Genomic DNA, 16,974 nt, shown 5'->3' with positions numbered 1-16,974 from the left:
GTTCACTGGCGGTGCACGCACACGCAATGCGGGTCTGGCATATGTGCAGTGCGGGGTTGGTGAGTGGATTTCGCTGCGGTGCACTGAGGCAGAACTAAGTATTATCTAGATCAGGGCTATTCAACACTTGGCCTGTGGGCCACATGCAGCCTGCGGCCTGTTTGTTTGTGGCCTGCGGTGCGGTTTGGGTTTACTCAGGGCTTAACACTCAGCCCGCGGGTGGGATCCTTTAAACATGGCCTCTGCTGGGAACACGCTCCATAATGGCGAGTCAATATAATGGTTTTCGGTTGATATGCGTTTTAGTAGTTAAATTCCTGGACTGTCATTGCTCATTAAAAGTGCTGTCATATGGGTGGAAATTGGGTAAATATTGCATTTTATTAATATCAGCAGAACTGAGTTAAATGGGGCTTACAAATTGTGTAGTGTTGCCTTTATCTTTGTATTCATGCCCCTCAGTGTGAAAGAAGCTATTTGCATGTACATGCAACCACACTTAAGTTGCGACCCTCAGCATGTGCCGTATCATTGTGGCCCCCAGAGCTTCCAAAGTTGAGTAGCCCTGACCTAGAATCTAGACCTACCTTGACAGATGTATGTTTAACCTAGTGAGAGGCAACCTAGAGTATGTCTACACTACAACACTACAGAGGGGTTGTTTTTTTTTTTGTGGAAAAACAGCTGTTTTTTAAAAAAAACTTCACTTCGTCCACACTGCAATTGTGTTCTTTCAGAAAAAAATTGAAAGAACAAAGGGGTTTTTCCGGCATTGGTAAACCTCTTTCTACGAGGAAGAAGCCTTTTTCTGAAAGAGGTCTTTCGGAAAAAGGCGTGTGTGGATGGGGAAGAGGGAATTCTTTTGAAAGAAGAGGAAAGAGGAAAAAGCACAGGTGCCCTGGTGGCTACTCCGTCCATAGCAGTCACAGTTTAAATGCAAGATAGGGGTCCATTCAGTGTGGACACTATCTTTCGAAAAAGCAGATCGCTTTTTCAATGCACTTTTTTGCTGTGTAGACGCTCTCTTCCAGAAAAGCTTCTTCCAAAAGAAGCCTGCAGTCTAGATGTAGCCCTAGGGTAGTGAATGTGCTGCATGAGTGGTCCTCCTTCATCTTAGTGGGCCGCAAGATTGTAGTAACCAATACGGTCCCCTGATATGGGGTAATTTTGCTAATTGTGTTTGCGTACCTTGAATTTGTGGTGTGCTACAACTGAACTGTAGCAGCACTTTTAGTGAATGCAGAGGGAACAAACAGCTCTCACACTGCTGTGTGCAATCAGCACATGCCTCACTTCAAGTGCCCTTGCTTTATGTGTAGGTCACTTTTGTAATACCAGTAAGAAAAAAACTTCATGGACGAATCTGGCAACCCTGTGCATGGCCAACAAGGAACAAAATGTCTCATGGACCACACAGAGAACTCCCCCGGGCCACAGGTTGACCACCACTGGTATACCTGTTTTTTTAAATTCCAGTGATAGAGATTCTATAGCCTCCTTAGGTAATTTGTTCCAGTGCTTAACTGCCTGTACAGTTAGGAAGTTTTTCCTAATTTCCAACCTAAATCTCCTTTGCTACAGTTTAAGCCCATTGCTTCTTGTCCTAGCTTCACTGGTTATGGAATTTATCACCCTCCTCTTTATAACAATCTTTTATGTACTTAAAGGCTACGTCTATATTGCAGAGTATTTGCGCAAAACCAACTATTTTTGTGCAAAAACTCGTGGAGCATCCACACTACAAACGCATTTTTGTGCAAGAAACACTACAGCAGATCGTCAGAAGACAGGGCTTTTTGCACAAGAGCTCTTGCGTAAAAAGGCGTGTGGATGGACAACAGATTTCATGCACAAGAAACGCCTTTCAGAAAAAGCACAGGTGCTCTGATGGTCATTCTGTGAATGACCATCAGAGCTTTCTTGCACAAGAGCGTCCACGGCAGTGTGGACGTTCTCTTGCACAAAAGCACATGGCAGTGTGGATGCGTTCTTGCGCAAGAAGCCTGCAGCGTAGACATAGCCAAAGAGTATTATTGTGTCTCCCCTTGGCCTTCTCCAGACTAACCAAAACCATTTTTTTCAGACTTTCATCATAGATCATGTTTTCTAGATTTTCAATAATTTTTGTTGATCTCCTCTGGGCTTTCTCTAATTTGTCCACATCTTTCCTGAGGCGTGGACCCCCACAAAAGGATATAATTCTCCAGGTGAGACCTGGTCAATGCTGAGCAAAGTGGAATAATTACTTCTCATGTTTTGCTTACAACACTTTTAATACATCCCAGCATGATGATACAGTTGCACAAAAAGTGAACATTATTGACTCATATTTAGATTTATAACCATAGATCTTGTCCAGCAGTACTCTTTCCTAGGCAGCCATTTCCTATTTTGCATGTGTGCAAAATATTAGACCTTCCTAAGTGTAGTACTTTACACTTATCCTTATTGAATTTCATCATATTTATTTTGGACCATATCTCCAGTATTTTAGAATTTTGAATTCTAATCCTGTTCTCCAAAGTGCTTGGAACCCTTCCCATGTTAGTATCATCCACACACTTTATCATATCATGCAGTGATAATGACATATTTTCCTTTTTGGCAATTGTTCAGGAGGATGTTAAACAGTGACTACGAAAGTCACGCATTTTTAAATCAGTAGGTCTCTGGAGTGCTAATGTTGGTTTTCAATAAATCTTTGTACACTGGGAAAGTTCTAGAGAACAGCAAGAAAATCTACATTGTACCAATATTTAAAAAGGGTAAATGGGATGACCCAGGTAAATGTAGACCTGTCAGCCCAACATTGATTCCAAGTAAATAAGGAAATGGTTGATACAAGAGTTGATTAATGAACAATTAAAGGAAGATAATATAATTAATGCGAATCATCATGGGTTTATGGAAAATAGTTCTTATCAAAATCAGTTGATATCTTTTTTGATGAGATTACAAGTTTGGTTGATTAAAGGTAAAATATAATATAATTCTTAGACTTCTGTAAGACATTTGACTTTGTACTACAGGCAGTCCCCGACTTACGCGGATCCGACTTATGTCGGATCCGCACTTACGAACGGGGCTTTCTCGCCCCGGAGGTCGAGGTGGCGGATTGCTGCCTGCGAGCTCCGGGGCGAGAGAGCCCCGTTCGTAAGCTGCTCCCGGTGCCCCTGTTCTCCAAAGTGCTTGGAATCCTTCCCAGCTGCTGCGGCTTCGCCCCCAGTGCCTGTGGTCTGCTGGGGACCGTCTCCAGCAGACCAGGGGCACCAGGACTGAAGCCGCAGCCGCGGCGGGGTCCCTCGCCTCTGAGACTTTGCCAGAGCAAAGCCTCAGAGGCGCGGCACTCCGCTGCCACTGCGGCTCTGCTCCCCGTGTCCCTGGTCTGCTGGGGGGGATGCAGCTAGTGTGCTCCCCCCCCCAGCAGACCAGGCTTTTGTTGTGGACCCTGGGGCAGAGCAGCTGGGGGCGCTGCCGATTGGTCCTGCAGCGCCGCTCTGGCTGAATCAGGACGCCTGGGGCAGAGCAGCTGGGGTGCTGCTGGGTTGGTCCAGTAGCGCCAAGGAGTGAGGAGCAGTGCTACTGGAGCAACCCAGCAGCACTCCAGCTGCTCTGCCCCAGGCGTCCCCAAGTCAGCCGCTGCTGAAACTGACCAGCGCTGACTACAGGAAGCCCGAGGCAGAGTTGCTCTGCCCCAGGCTTCCTGGAATCAGCCGCTGATCAGTTTCAGCAGCAGCTGACTTGGGGCCGCTTGGGGTTCTTAAGTTGAATCTGTATGTAAGTCAGAACTGGAGGTCAGTTTCAGCAGCGGCTGAATCTGGACGCCAGTTCCAACTTACATACAGATTCAAATTAAGAACAAACCTACAGTCCCTATCTTGTACGTAACCTGGGGACTGCCTGTACTTGAAAATTTGGTTAAGAAATAAGAAAAATAAAAAATTAACATGACGTAATAAATTATTAGAAAGCAGAGTAATTCTGATGTGAAATTAGGCACAGATTTTTAACTTTGAGGGTAATTAACCATTCAAATATCTTACCAAGAATTATGGTTGGACCTAAGAAAGGAATGCATTTGGGAACCAAAAAATCCCAAAACACATTTTAGTTCAATTTGAACTGAAACATTATTTTAAAATTTTTCATAAAATAGAAACACTCTAAAATTTTCATTTAAAAATAAACTGAAATGTTTTGAGTCAACTTGAAACAAATTTTTGTTTTTCAATTTGTTTTGGCCATTCTGGATGTCTGAAACCGGCACTGATTTAGGGGAAGTTCTATGACATGTATTATAGGCGAGGTCAGATTAGTTAATGAGAATGTTCCATTTCTATCCTTGTAGTCTATGAATATATGATTTCTTATACATGTACATCACTGTTTTGTTTCTCAAATGAAAAGCATGAAAGCAGAAAATATCCCTTTTTTCACAAGAGACTTAGCTGCCAGCTTTGGAGCCACTTGTCTGGTGACATCTGTTGCAGGAATGAGTTCTCATTAGAGAGATGCCTCACGGGAGGAAAATTGTGATTTTTCTTTCTTCCCTATCCCTCTTTTAACCTGCTGCAGTGAGTTACACTCAAAAATACAGTGCCTGCCATGACATTCTCTTCCTCTAGTATTTGAAGGCTTCAATATCTGAGATATAGGTGAGAGGATTATTCTAGGAGGGGTGGGTGAGATTTTGTGGCCTGCACTGTGCAGGGGGTCAGACTAGATGATCATAATGGTTCCTTCTGACCTTAAAGTCTATGAGTCTAAGGGTACGTCTAGACTACAGGGTTTTGTCGACAGAAGTTTTGTCGACAGAATCTGGCAACAAAACTTCTGTAGACAAAGCGCGTCTAGACTACTGAAGCAATAGACAAAACTATAGACAAAAATTTTTGCTTTGTCGACAGAGAGCGTCCAGACTGCAGGACGCTCTGTCGACAGAAGAAAGTACCCAGAACTGCTTTGCCAAGTCACAGGGGCAGCATGTACTTCCTTGTTCTGCTGCCTGCACTTTGAAGAGATGCATGCTAAAAGGGGCACCCCCCCGACTAGCCCTTGCTCTGCTGCTGCAGCTGCCTAGAGGGATAGCAAAGGTTCTGCAGTGCTTGTTTGGAGTGCCCTGCTTCCTGGCACAGCACAGCAGTGTGGGGTTTTTTTTTTTTTGAAGGTTTTTCCTAACCTTTGTTTACCGTGGAGCCAGAGCTTCCCCTGGCCAGGCGCTGGCCCCACTCCACGGTGCTTCAAATGCTGCTGCAACTGCATGAGACTATCATGCTGTTAATGCCTGGTCCGGAACCTGAGCCCAGACTGGAGCGCCTCCTTCAGGATGCAGCAGCACTGTTCCTGCCTCCAAACTTTTTCCCGGACAGGCAATGTTGGAGGAGGGAAACAAATACGGACTGGTGGGACCGGCTCGTAATGGAGCAGTGGGATGATCAGGCTTGGCTCTAAAACTTTAGGATGCGGAAGTCCACCTTCCTGGAGCTTTGCAACTGGCTTGCCCCCACGCTGCAACGACAGGACACCCACCTGCGCCCTGCCATCCCACTGGAGAAGAGGGTAGCTATTGCCCTCTGGAAGCTGGCCACTCCTGATAGCTACCGGTCAGTGGGACACCAGTTTGGTGTGGGGAGATCAACTGTTGGTGCTGTGTTGATGGAGGTAAGTCCCTTGGGGATGGGGGGAGGGCAGTCCGTAAGGGGACTGTAACCAAAAAAGGGTGGGTGGGGGGCAATGGAGGGGAGGTGGTGGAGGGCTTCTGTGCCTTACACCATGATACTACTGGGAGCAATCACTGGGGGGGGGGGAGTCGCCAAAGGACTTAGGCAACCCCTCTTACTTCATAATCTGTGTGTGTTTGTATGTGTCTATTTTTGCAGGTGGTGAGGGCCATCAACTCAGAACTGCTGAATCGGATTGTCCACCTCGGAGACCTCGACACTATCATGGCTGGTTTTGCAGGGCTGGGATTCCCAAACTGTGGAGGAGCGCTCGATGGAACGCACATTCCCATCCGTGCACCACCCCATCGAGCCGCCTGGTATATCAACAGGAAAGGGTACTTTTCCATTGTGCTGCAGGCCCTGGTTGACTACTGTGGACTATTTACGGACCTGTGTGTGGGGTGGTCGGGCCGGGCACATGATGCTCGGATCTTCCGCAATTCACCCCTGTACGAAAGGCTGCAGACAGGAACCTTCTTCCCCCAGCGAACCTCTGCTATTGGGGACGTAGAGATGCCGGTCTGCATTGTGGCCGATGCGGCGTACCCCCTCATGCCCTGGCTTATGAAGCCATACACAGGGCATCTGACCCCGAGCAAGGAAGTGTTTAATGTGCACCTGACACACGCCCGTTTACAGGTAGAATGCGCATTTGGCCGGTTGAAGGGAAGGTTTAGGTGTCTGCTAACTCGCCTTGACATGGGGGAACACAATATCCCAGAGGTGGTGGCAGCATGTTGCATCCTCCACAACCTGGTGGAGAGCAAAGGGGAGGCCTTCCTCCCAGGTTGGGGGCCAATGGCTGAAGTGGAGGGCAGGCGGTTTGCGCAGCCTCGGACAGCTGCCGTTCGCCAAGCCCATCAGGTGAGGGTTCACATCCGGGAGGCTCTGCATGAGCGCTTCTCAGCTGGAGCCCTATGACTCCCCAACGTATCCTTAATGGGGTCTGTGGGCCTTCCCCCCCCCATCCCAAAACCTTCCCTCCCACAATCCATCCATGCATCAGCCTCTGAACAGTTAAGGCGCACACACCATGTTAAACTTAAAAAATATGTTTATAAAGGAGTAACGTAAGAAATTAGATCTGTTATACCAAATTGAATTGTTCAACAACAGTGAAAAATAAAGTTCTTTTTTTAACTAATAACATGTGTTTATAACTGAGGTAGTAGGGGGGATTTCAACCTGGAGGGAGAGAGGGAGGGAGGGAGGGAGGAGGGATTTCCAACATGGAGTGAGGGAGGGAAGGAGGGAGGAGGGATTTCCAACATGGAGTGAGGGAGGGAAGGAGGGAGGAGGGATTTCCAACAGGGAGGGAGGGAGGGCAGACACCTTAAGGGTAATGGCGGCCTCGCCTGGGCCGCAAGGCTTTGCCATCCCGGTCCGTGGACCCAGCCGTCCTCGGGCTCGAGTGGGGGCTGACAATGACTCTGCCCTAGCGGGGGGGGGAGGAGCAGGGCTGGAAGGGTGGCAGGGGCTGAGGGAGAGGAAGGGGTGGCAGGGGCGGAGGGAGAAGAAGGGGGGTCAGAGGGAGCTGGAGCTGGATGGGCAGGAGGAGTCCCCAGGGGGAGAGGACCTGGCACAGCCAGGGACTCCCGGACAGTGGCACACATACTGCTCCACTCTGGGAGGAAGTCCTGCAGCAGGCGAGTATGCCACCGAGCCTCCTCCCTCGCTCTTTCAGCCATGATCTCTTGTATGTTGGCCATGGTTCTCTCCATTTTCTCCATGGCCTCCACATGCCGCTTTAGGAGGTCATTATAGGTCCTCCAATGCCTGCGGGTGCTGTGGGACCGGGTGGGTAGTGGCACAGGAGTTGTGCGGTGGACAGTTGCAGCAGGTCTGGCTGTGGAGAAGAAGAGGGAGAACCGATCAGTGTTAGCAATTCACACACAAGTCCATACAACAAAGGATGGGAATGTTGTTACTGGTAGGCCACGTCTGGCCTTGCCAGCCGCCTTGGCTGCACAGGGGACCTGTTGTGGCTAGGACAATGTCCACCTCCACCCCCTAGATCCTCCCGCCCTCCAATGTGGCCGCCCAGGCCAGATCAGTGTGCAGGCACAGTAGGACAGGGGCCTGCTGCACCTTGGGTCTCCCATGCCCTCCACCCACATACCCACCACCTGCCCGCCTGCTTGTACATGCACAGAGAGATGCAAGCTGTCCACTGCTCTGCATCCTCTCTGCTCCCACCTCCCCTGTTCTGTGTCTGTGACCCTGCCTGCACTCACCTGATGTTCCTTCTCCAGCGTCGGACGGTGCCTGCAAGGCTTCCTCTGTCTCTGGGACAGGCTGCAGAGTCAGGGTCAGGGTGTCCTCCATCTGCTTCTCTGCCTCCTCCTCCTCGACATCTTCCCTGGGGACCTCCTGCCGGCTATGCTGCACCGGTGTGTGCAAGCCTGTCTACACGAGCATTGGTGCAGACATTGGTTCCTGGCCTCCCAGGATGCGGTCCAGTTCCTCATAATAGGTGCAGTGCACTGGGGCTGCACCTGACGCCGAGCTCTGCTCTCGGGCCTTCATGTACCCCGGGTGAAGTTCTTTTACTTTGGCCCGGACCTGTTGGAGTGTCCTGGGATGGTGCCCTTTATCGGCCAGCCCCTGAGCCATGCGGCCATAGATGTTTGCATTCCTGCGCCGGGTGTGCAGGGCCTGGACTGCTTCCTCCTCCCCCCACAGTTCTAACAGTGTCAGGACCTCTGTCCCTGACCAAGCTGGGGCTCTCTTTTTCTCGCCTGAGAGAACTTGGGCTGGCTCCCTCAAAGCTCCTTGGGTGCCTCGTGGCGCTGGAGTTGCACACATGGCCACGTGCAGGTTACGCTGGGAGAGATCTGGGCTGACAGGATCTCTCTGTGGCCAGCTTCCTGCCACAATGCCTGCCAGGGATGCCTCTGCCTTTAAAACATGGCTACAGACAGGACCAAGAAGAGGTTTTTCCTAAAGAAGGACTCTCCAGCAGGGGGCTTCCCTGGAGGTCTCCTTCTGTCGACAAAAGGAACCCATGCGTCCAGACTGCCCTTTTTGTCGACAGAACTCTGTCAACAAAGACGTTATGCCTCGTAAAATGAGGTTTACCAGCGTCGACAAAACTGCTGAGTTCTGTTAACGTTATGTCGACAGAACTCAGCGGTAGTGTAGACGCAGGTATAGTTTTGTCGACAAAAGTCCACTTTTGTCGACAAAACTCAGTAATCTAGACACACCCTATGAGTCTACTACTAGCTCATCTATCCTGCCAGCCAGGGAGCAGAGGAAGGCAGCAGCAAACAGTGACAGAAGTCTGGATGCCCATCCTCCCCATAATCTCTAGAAGAAACAGTTGCATCAAGCATCCACCACAGGTTCCCCACCACCCTTCCACCCAGGTTCCCGAGATATTCTAAAACCCACCCAAATCACATCACCACAGAAGGGAGAGGAGGCTACTGAATAAAGAATCAGAGGTAGTTGGGTAGTTTGCCTGGAGTGGGTGCTGTGTGGATCGATGCTGGCTCCGCTCAAAGGTAGTACATACCTGGGGCAGATGGGGAATACTGGTGCCACTCACTTTCTGTCTCCACTATCATCTCCTCTGATCTTGGTCACTCCTTTTAGGCTGCCATCCAACTAATGAAGAAGCACGGAGAATCCTTGGTTCAACAAGCACCATAGTGCCCTCCTGGTGGCTGGAGGAGCAATTGCTGGAAAACTCACAGATCAGCTGTGTCAGAATCCAGCTGGACTGTAGCAGGGTTACTAACTGTGAGTTTCACCGGAAATATGAAGCACTTGGCAGCCCTGACTATAAATCCAAGTCAGAACTTGATGTAGTCCAAATCAAGAATATCCTGAAGGAGATTAAAACAAGAAAATCTGTGGGTACATTATATTTCAATGTTGTGTTTGAAGTTTCTCTGACCTTTCAAAAATGTGGCCCTCTGTCTTTGGGGACATAGTGCTTTTGATGGAAATATTGTTCTTGTAGTCTTGTACCAAAGCATTGGTAGACTGTGGATTTTCCAAAATCAACTTAATTAAAGCAAGTGCATGTGTATATCTGTCTATCTGTCTAGATATAGATATAGATTAGATATAGATTACAACAAAGTACGCTTCTGGGACAAGAAGCAGGTATGAATTTGGCAGGTAGTTAATTTCCAGATCCATCAGGTCTGAAGGAAGATCAGGACCAAAATGCAGTCATAGGCCCAAACACAGGGAATTTTCAACAGCAACAGAAGGAGGTCTAGACTAGTGCTGTTCTGTATGATCAGACCTGATTCTCTGTCCAGATGGATATTACCAATAATATTATTTTACATATAGGAATTTACTTAAACTAGTTTTGACTGTATTAGTTGGGTGGGACCGCAATCTACTAGTTTTAATTAAAGTGAGATGAAACTAAACAAATAAGATTAAATGAGAGTCAGACACACTAAAAAGAAAAGAATGATATAGAGAAACTCTGGCACAATAAACCAAAACTGAACAAGTAGAATATATAGAAATACCTTTAAAAAAATCACAGTAGCAACAATTATTAATTATCATTTAACTTTGAAAAAGACCATAGTCCCAAAATTGGACGAACAGTGAAGTCTTAGCTACATATGGACAACTAATCAGAAATTTTTCTCTCAGACTATGTGCAGTTTATAAAAGGAAAGGTGACGGAGAGAGAACAGCACAGTGCTTTAAAGTAATTGATATCCATTTTAGTGCCCTTTATCACTATCTGAAATGACAATTGTTGACTATTTTACCATTGTGAAGACACAGGACAGTGTCCAATGATAACCCACTTCACACAGACCCTTAAATATCCATGGAAACTGATGTGTGAGCATAAAAAGAGAGAGAGGGAGAGAGAGAACTGAGAATGAAACATTCAGACATTACTTCTTCCACATATACTGGCCTCTCTCTTCAAGCACTTCTTGAAAGTAAAGTTCTCTCCATTTTGATGCATAGCCTTTAACATAACCATACTATATTGCTGTCTACTGGGAAGCTACTTATAATATCTCTTTTGTCATATTAAATAGCAAAATTAAACCTCTGTCTGAAGCATCTGCTACTCAGACATAGGATACTGGATTTGGTGGAGCACTGGTCTGATCCTGAATAGTAATTCCTACAGTCAAATCTTCAAATGGTTACTAATCTAAAGTATCTGAAGATGACCAAAACCAATTAAATGTGAGTGATGAACAATTCTGTGTGGGAGTGGGACCCTTGAGGATTGAGGAGACTGGGGCTTTGCGATTTAGTGGGAATGTTTCCTTGGGGATCAGGAGGGGACGAAATCAGACCCTTGAGAATTGGGGGAGAGAAGCTCTTGGGAAGTGGGAGCAGGCCTTTGGGAGCAAAGGGTCCAGCCTTGGGAAAGGGGGCAAGGAGTGCCTCAGAAAAAAGGACTTGTGCGTCATCCCAGGGTGGGACTGGGATGGGTGCAATGGATTCTGTGCGGTAATGAGCAGTTACGTGGGATTAAGCAGGCGCAAGAGAGGCCCTTGGGGCTCCCCCTTCCCTCCCCCGCAGGAGATGGGGTTACAGGAAGCCAGGGGGTAACAGAGGCAAAAAGAATGTGGGGCGGCGCAGATGGGGGGCAGTGAGGTTCCGAGCGAGGCTGGCGGGCAGGGAAAGGTGTCGGGGCTCCCCGCGAGGGAGGTGTCTGAGCGGAGGCCTCACCCCATTGCCCCAGTTTCTCCCTCACTCGCTGCGGCGGCCCTTTAAGGGTGGGCGGGGTTTGGTTGCCAAGGACGCTGGAGGCCGGCCCGGCTCGCTCTGCTCCAGCTAGGCCCGGCTACGGGATGGAGGCCGATCTGGGGCTGCGCGAGGAGCCGCGCCGGGGGGCAGCCGGGGTAAAAGGCCGTGCTCCGGGGGGCGGGCCGGGGCCAGCCCGTAGGGCGCGCTCAGCTCGCGCGGTGGCGCCGGTTGGCCCCGGAGGGCGCGGGGGATCTCCCCCCTTCCCCGGGGTGCGGGCAGGGCTGGTTCCCGCCACTGGGCCCAGGGCGGGCTACGGGAGCGGGACTCGCCGGGCCTCCTTCACCCTCTGGCCGCCGCCTCGCCTCTCGGATCCGCTCTTCCCCTCGCCGCGGGGCTGTGCCCTCCTTTCCCTCCCGCACTCGGGGCACTGCCCCCAAGCGGGGCGCCGCTGTTCGCGTGAGGAGACGCGGTCCCTGCCTGCAACAGTTCACAGTCCAAAGGCCTGGGCGAGAGCAGTGCAATCCAGTACGCAGCGTTCCTCTTAGATGTGCACTTGCCCCTGCAGCTGCAATTGGCCGTTTGCTTTTCTTAAATGAATCTTGAGTCTGGAGATGGGATTGTAGAAGAGTATTTACTGCCTTGTGCATCAGCTCAGGGAGTGCATTTGGAAGATGGTCCAGAGGTGGTTGAGTGAGCAGTGGATGAATGCTGGGCCTGGTGTCCACTGTATTGATATTGGCTTGTTTGTGAGTTTTACAGTGAAGAGTTAGTGTTGCCTTACGGAAGTTAATATGGATTCTGTTTCTTCTCTGTGGCCATGTTTGTACTGCCCTGAAGTTGCTACTGTCAGTAATCATTCTCTCTACCCATCCTCCAGATGGCAAAGATGGGGCGACGAGCTCGCCAGGATTCCATTCCAGAGGAGAATCGTCTCAGCAGGAAGAATTCCTCTACTACTTCTATGGGAGAGGTGGGTATTCTGTAGGATCACATGCCTGCAGCCTAAGGTGCCACTTAAATACAAATCACCTATTTTAGAGGATTCCGGATGTATTGTGGACCCGCTTCACCAGTTCAGGGCTATTCCTGACAAAGTCTTATTCTTACTGCCATTCTGTACTTTCCAGCTGTGCGGTGGAATGCCTGACTGAGTGAAGTCCTAGCCAAGTCCAAGATGTGTAACTGAACTGGAGGGGGTGTGACATGGGCTATGGTGATTTACTATAGAAGAGATGTGCATGGTGTTTGGAACATGCTGGCTTGGGGAATCTGAGGATCTGCAATTAGGGCTCCATAAACTGTTTTTTTCAGTGTGCTGAATGCTTTCTTTGAGTAATTTTTTCCACATGGATTCGACTTTTGTTGCTCATGCGCCCCATGCTCACAAAATCAGAATCTTTTGGGCAGCCAACAGTGTCCATTAGGCTTGTGTCTTTTGTGCTATCTTGTTCCACCCCAGGGCTTAATTGTCTGAGAGGGCCCAACCATACTTCGATCCTTCTTTTCATCCATAGCACTGAGATAGAACCCCTGCATTGTTTGCCCTTTCTCTGTGTATGGTGCTGGTATTTGTTAAAAAAAGTAGTAGTGAATTCATTAGTTTTTATTTGGAAAATATATAATCATGTTTTTTTCCTTAAGTTTGTTAGGCTGGACCCTCATCCCCTAACTAGGGGTATGTCTACACTACAAAGTTAATTCAAACTAACGGACGTTAGTTCGAATTAACTTTGATAGGCGCTACACTAGCGCTCCGCTAGTTCGAACTTAATTCGAACTAGCGGAGCGCTTAGTTCGAACTAGGTAAACCTCATTCTACGAGGACTAAGCCTAGTTCGAACTTACTAGTTCGAATTAAGGGGTGTGTAGTCCCTTAATTCGAACTAGTGGGAGGCTAGTCCTCCCCAGCTTTCCCTGGTGGCCACTCTGGCCAACACCAGGGAAACTCGTATGCCCCCCTCCCAGCCCCGGACCCCTTAAAGGGGCACAGGCTGGCTACGGTGCCCGAGCCAGGTGCAAGCCTGCCAGCACCCAGCTAGCAGACCCTGCACCTGGTACGGCTCGAGCCAGCCACCCGATGCCCCCCAGCCCTCCCCCTCTTCCCGGGACCAGGCTGGCAGCTCCCGGGAGCTTGCCCGGGACCGCAAGAGGCGGGCACCCGCCTGGGCTAGTGCGGAGATCTCTGCACTAGGCACACGATCTCCGCACTAGGCACAGGAAAGTGGCCGTCTAGGGCAGGAGAGCTGCCAGCCTGGCCACCCAGGAACAGGTATGCATGAAAATCAAGGTGGTCCACTGAGACCCCCGACCCTGAGCCCTGAGCTTACAATGGCCGTCCTGGGTCAGACCAAAGGTCCATCTAGCCCAATAGCCTGTCTGCCGACAGCGGCCAACCCTAGGGACCCTGGAGGGGATGGACCGAAGACACTGACCAAGCCATTTGTCTCGTGCCATCCCTCTCCAGCCTTCCACAAACTTTGGGCAGGGACACCACTCCTACCCCTGGCTAATATCACTCCATGGACCCAACCTCCATGACTTGATCTCACTTCTCTTTAAACTCTGTTCTAGTTCTAGCCTTCACAGCCTCCTGCAGCAAAGAGTTCCACAGGTTGACTCTTTGCTTTGTGAAGAACAACTTTCTGTTACTAGTTTGAAGCCTGCTACCCATTCCTTTCCTTTGGTGTCCTCTAGTCCTTCTTTATGGGAACTAATGAAGAACTTTTCTTGATGCACCCTCTCCACCCCACTCATGCTTTTATCCTATCCCCCCTCAGTCTCCTCCTTTCTAAACTGAAAAGTCCCAGTCTCTTTAGCCTCTCTTCATATGGGACCTGTTCCAAACCTCTGATCATTTTAGTTGTCCTCCCCTCTCCCACCTCCTTTTCCCAGTCTCCCCGAGTTTTGTTCAATAAAGAGAGATTCTATTTTTGACCACACGTTTTCTTTATTTAGTACATCAGGAAGGGGGGCTAGAGAGGGGTAAGTGGAAGGAGGTGAGGGAGGAATGGGATACGAGCCCCCGATGGGGAGGACTGGGGTGGCTCTGTGGGCTCCTCGGGGTGGAAGCTCTCCTGCAGCCCCCCAATTGCCCCCTCTCCCCAGATGGCAGCCTGCGGCAAGTACAGCCGGTCTGATGGCCGAGTGCTGTGATGTGCCCAGTGTGGGTACTCGGGGCAATCCAAGCCAGGACTGCTTTCAAGCGGGGCACCCCTGAGAACTGTCTGTCCGGGGTGGGGGTCGGGTCCCTTTAAGCACAGCCCTCGGCTAGCCTGAGGCAGCAGCTCCACGCTCTAAGTCCTCGTCTGATGCCCTGCTGGCACTGCTTCCAGCCATCCTTAACCCCGGTTCAGGGTCCACTTAATGTGGACATGCTAGTTCGAATTAGCAAAACGCTAATTTGAACTAGTTTTTTAGTCTGGATCCGTTAGTTCGAATTATCTTAGTTCGAATTAACTAATTCGAACTAAGTTAGTTCGCATTAGCGCTGTAGTGTAGACATACACACAGGTACTAGCATTATAGCAGAAGCCTAAGTCCCTGGACTTTAAGATCCATCCTTCATGTGACACCAGGGCTGGATTACCCAATAGGCAGACTAAACACGTGCTTAGGGCACCAGCAAAGCAGGGGCACCCCCCCCCCCAAAAAAGAGAGATTTTTACATTATAGTATTGTTTTTATTTTGAATTACATATGGGGGGCACCATAATCTTTTCAGTGCTTAGGGCCTCTAAAGGTCTTAATCCAGCCCTGTGTGACACTTAGATGCTTATTAATAATGGACATTCCTAGTACTTACTGTATTGTTTTAGTTTTGATGGACTATCCGAGCCCAAAGGATTAAAGCTGTTAACATAATCTTTTCACTGTCTAGCACTAATCAGTTTTACACAAAGTTTGTTATACAGAGACATCAGCCTACTTAGAATTATGGCAAATACACCTTTTCTGTATCTTTAATACAAGGTTATAAAAATTGTTAATGAAGGAAAACCAGTTAAAGCATTTGAAATTCAAAATATTAAATACAGACTTTTATTTTAACAACATTTCTTGTTCCCTTTTTGTTTAGCTGGAGACAGTTTGTGATGGAAACCCCCTGCTATCATATTTGATGTTCTTTTAGATGGTATTAAAGATGAGGACAACTGTTTTTATGAGGGGGAGGGAAAGAGAAGTTAGTTGAGATCGACTGGAGCTGTTATTACTCTTGTTAAAATCCAGTCCTGTTTTCTAAAAGATAAAACAAGACAAACCCACGCAATAGGGGAGCGAAAATAACAGTAATGATAGGAAATGCAGCTTCTGTTTGTGATATTGACTTTCACTTACAGCCTCCCAGCTGGAAAAACATAGACACAGCATGCAATCTTATCAGGCATCTGAGACCTGGCAAACTTGTACCAGCTTTAGGCTGCTTGATTTAGTTGCCTTTTTTGGTCACGTGCTCATAGCAGTGATGCAGACTGGTTGCAGGGCCTGGGAACAGGTCACATCCTTGAGAGACTCAAAATTATGAAATCCAAAGCATCTTCTTTTGAATCACTAGTATTGGAGGTTTAAGAGGTATGCCTCATACTAGCCTCTCCTGTTCTGAGACAGGGCTCCTGATAACATCCCCACCCCCTTAGAGCAGCCAGAATATCAAACCATGTGGCCAGTCACTCAGAGAAGAACTATTACTTGCTTTGCAGGCACTGTGGTTCTTAGAAGTAGGGATGTGATAGTGTAAATGTGTAAACGGTTAACCAGTGAGCCTGGGTTCATTGGTTAACCTTCATGGTTACATACAGGCCCCCCACCCATACACACACATGCTGCTGAGCTGCCTGTGCCCTACCCCTGTGCTGCTGCCTCTGATATAGCCAGCTGTAAAAAAGCCAGCTCCCCACACACACCGCCTTCCCCCTGCATGCAAACGTGTAACTGCTAAAATGTTCAGCAGTTACACGTTTACTTGAATACATGTATTTTAACATCTCTACTTAGATGTGATGTTCACATGTAATATATGACCTGGCCCCTCTTCCCATTACCACAGAGTCCTATAACATTTGGGTTCTATACTGGCAAAGAAACTTGGGGATAGTTGGGCCTGCTCAGCTTTTTATTCCCTAAGGGGCTGGGGAGGGAGGTGCAAGAGGTCACCTATGGCACAGACATGGCTCAGTGGCTATTGCTAGCTGAAAGAATCCAATCTCATATGCATGAAGTGCATGTGCAGAAAGAGTTAAATGTGTATGAATAATACACCATGGATAATTACAGTTACTGTAGGGGATCTGGAGGAGGCAGTGACTCCAGGATACATAGTTGTAGCCTCCTGCCTATATATCTAGATTGTGTGCACTTGTGAGTGCTTTGGACCCTTTAATTTGTTAGGGAAAAATGACTATTTACTCTCTGGTGACCTTGTTTGTAACTTGGCCTCCTTTTTAGGCAGTCTCTAGACAAGCATCTGCTCTGCGACAGCTTTCTGCTGCCTTTGCAGTTGTGTGTGGCCAAACTCTCTTTTGTCTTGGACTGTTTCTCTGACACCCACACAAAGCTGATG

The 16,974-nt window shown here is 48.7% G+C and overlaps 1 protein-coding gene across 4 annotated transcripts in view; it reads left to right on the top strand.

The window, feature by feature from the left end:
- Window positions 1-16,974, top strand: part of IFT43 (intraflagellar transport 43) — an 85,108-nt gene that overhangs the window by 5,694 nt on the left and 62,440 nt on the right. Inside the window, exons 1-2 of one of the 4 annotated variants that reach the window (XM_075926852.1) lie at window positions 11,429-11,572; window positions 12,295-12,387. In XM_075926852.1, the coding sequence (XP_075782967.1) occupies window positions 11,522-11,572; window positions 12,295-12,387 (144 nt within the window). In that variant the 5' untranslated portion in view covers window positions 11,429-11,521. Of the gene's footprint in view, window positions 1-11,428; window positions 11,573-11,595; window positions 11,943-12,073; window positions 12,164-12,294; window positions 12,388-16,974 lie in introns of those variants that run through there. The other 3 variants (XM_075926853.1, XM_075926851.1, XM_075926854.1) reach the window with 3 other exon arrangements.

The sequence above is a fragment of the Pelodiscus sinensis genome, chromosome 4 (assembly GCF_049634645.1).
Source record: "Pelodiscus sinensis isolate JC-2024 chromosome 4, ASM4963464v1, whole genome shotgun sequence".
NCBI lineage: Eukaryota > Metazoa > Chordata > Testudines > Trionychidae > Pelodiscus > Pelodiscus sinensis.
This window is presented reverse-complemented; position numbering and strand designations above follow the sequence as displayed.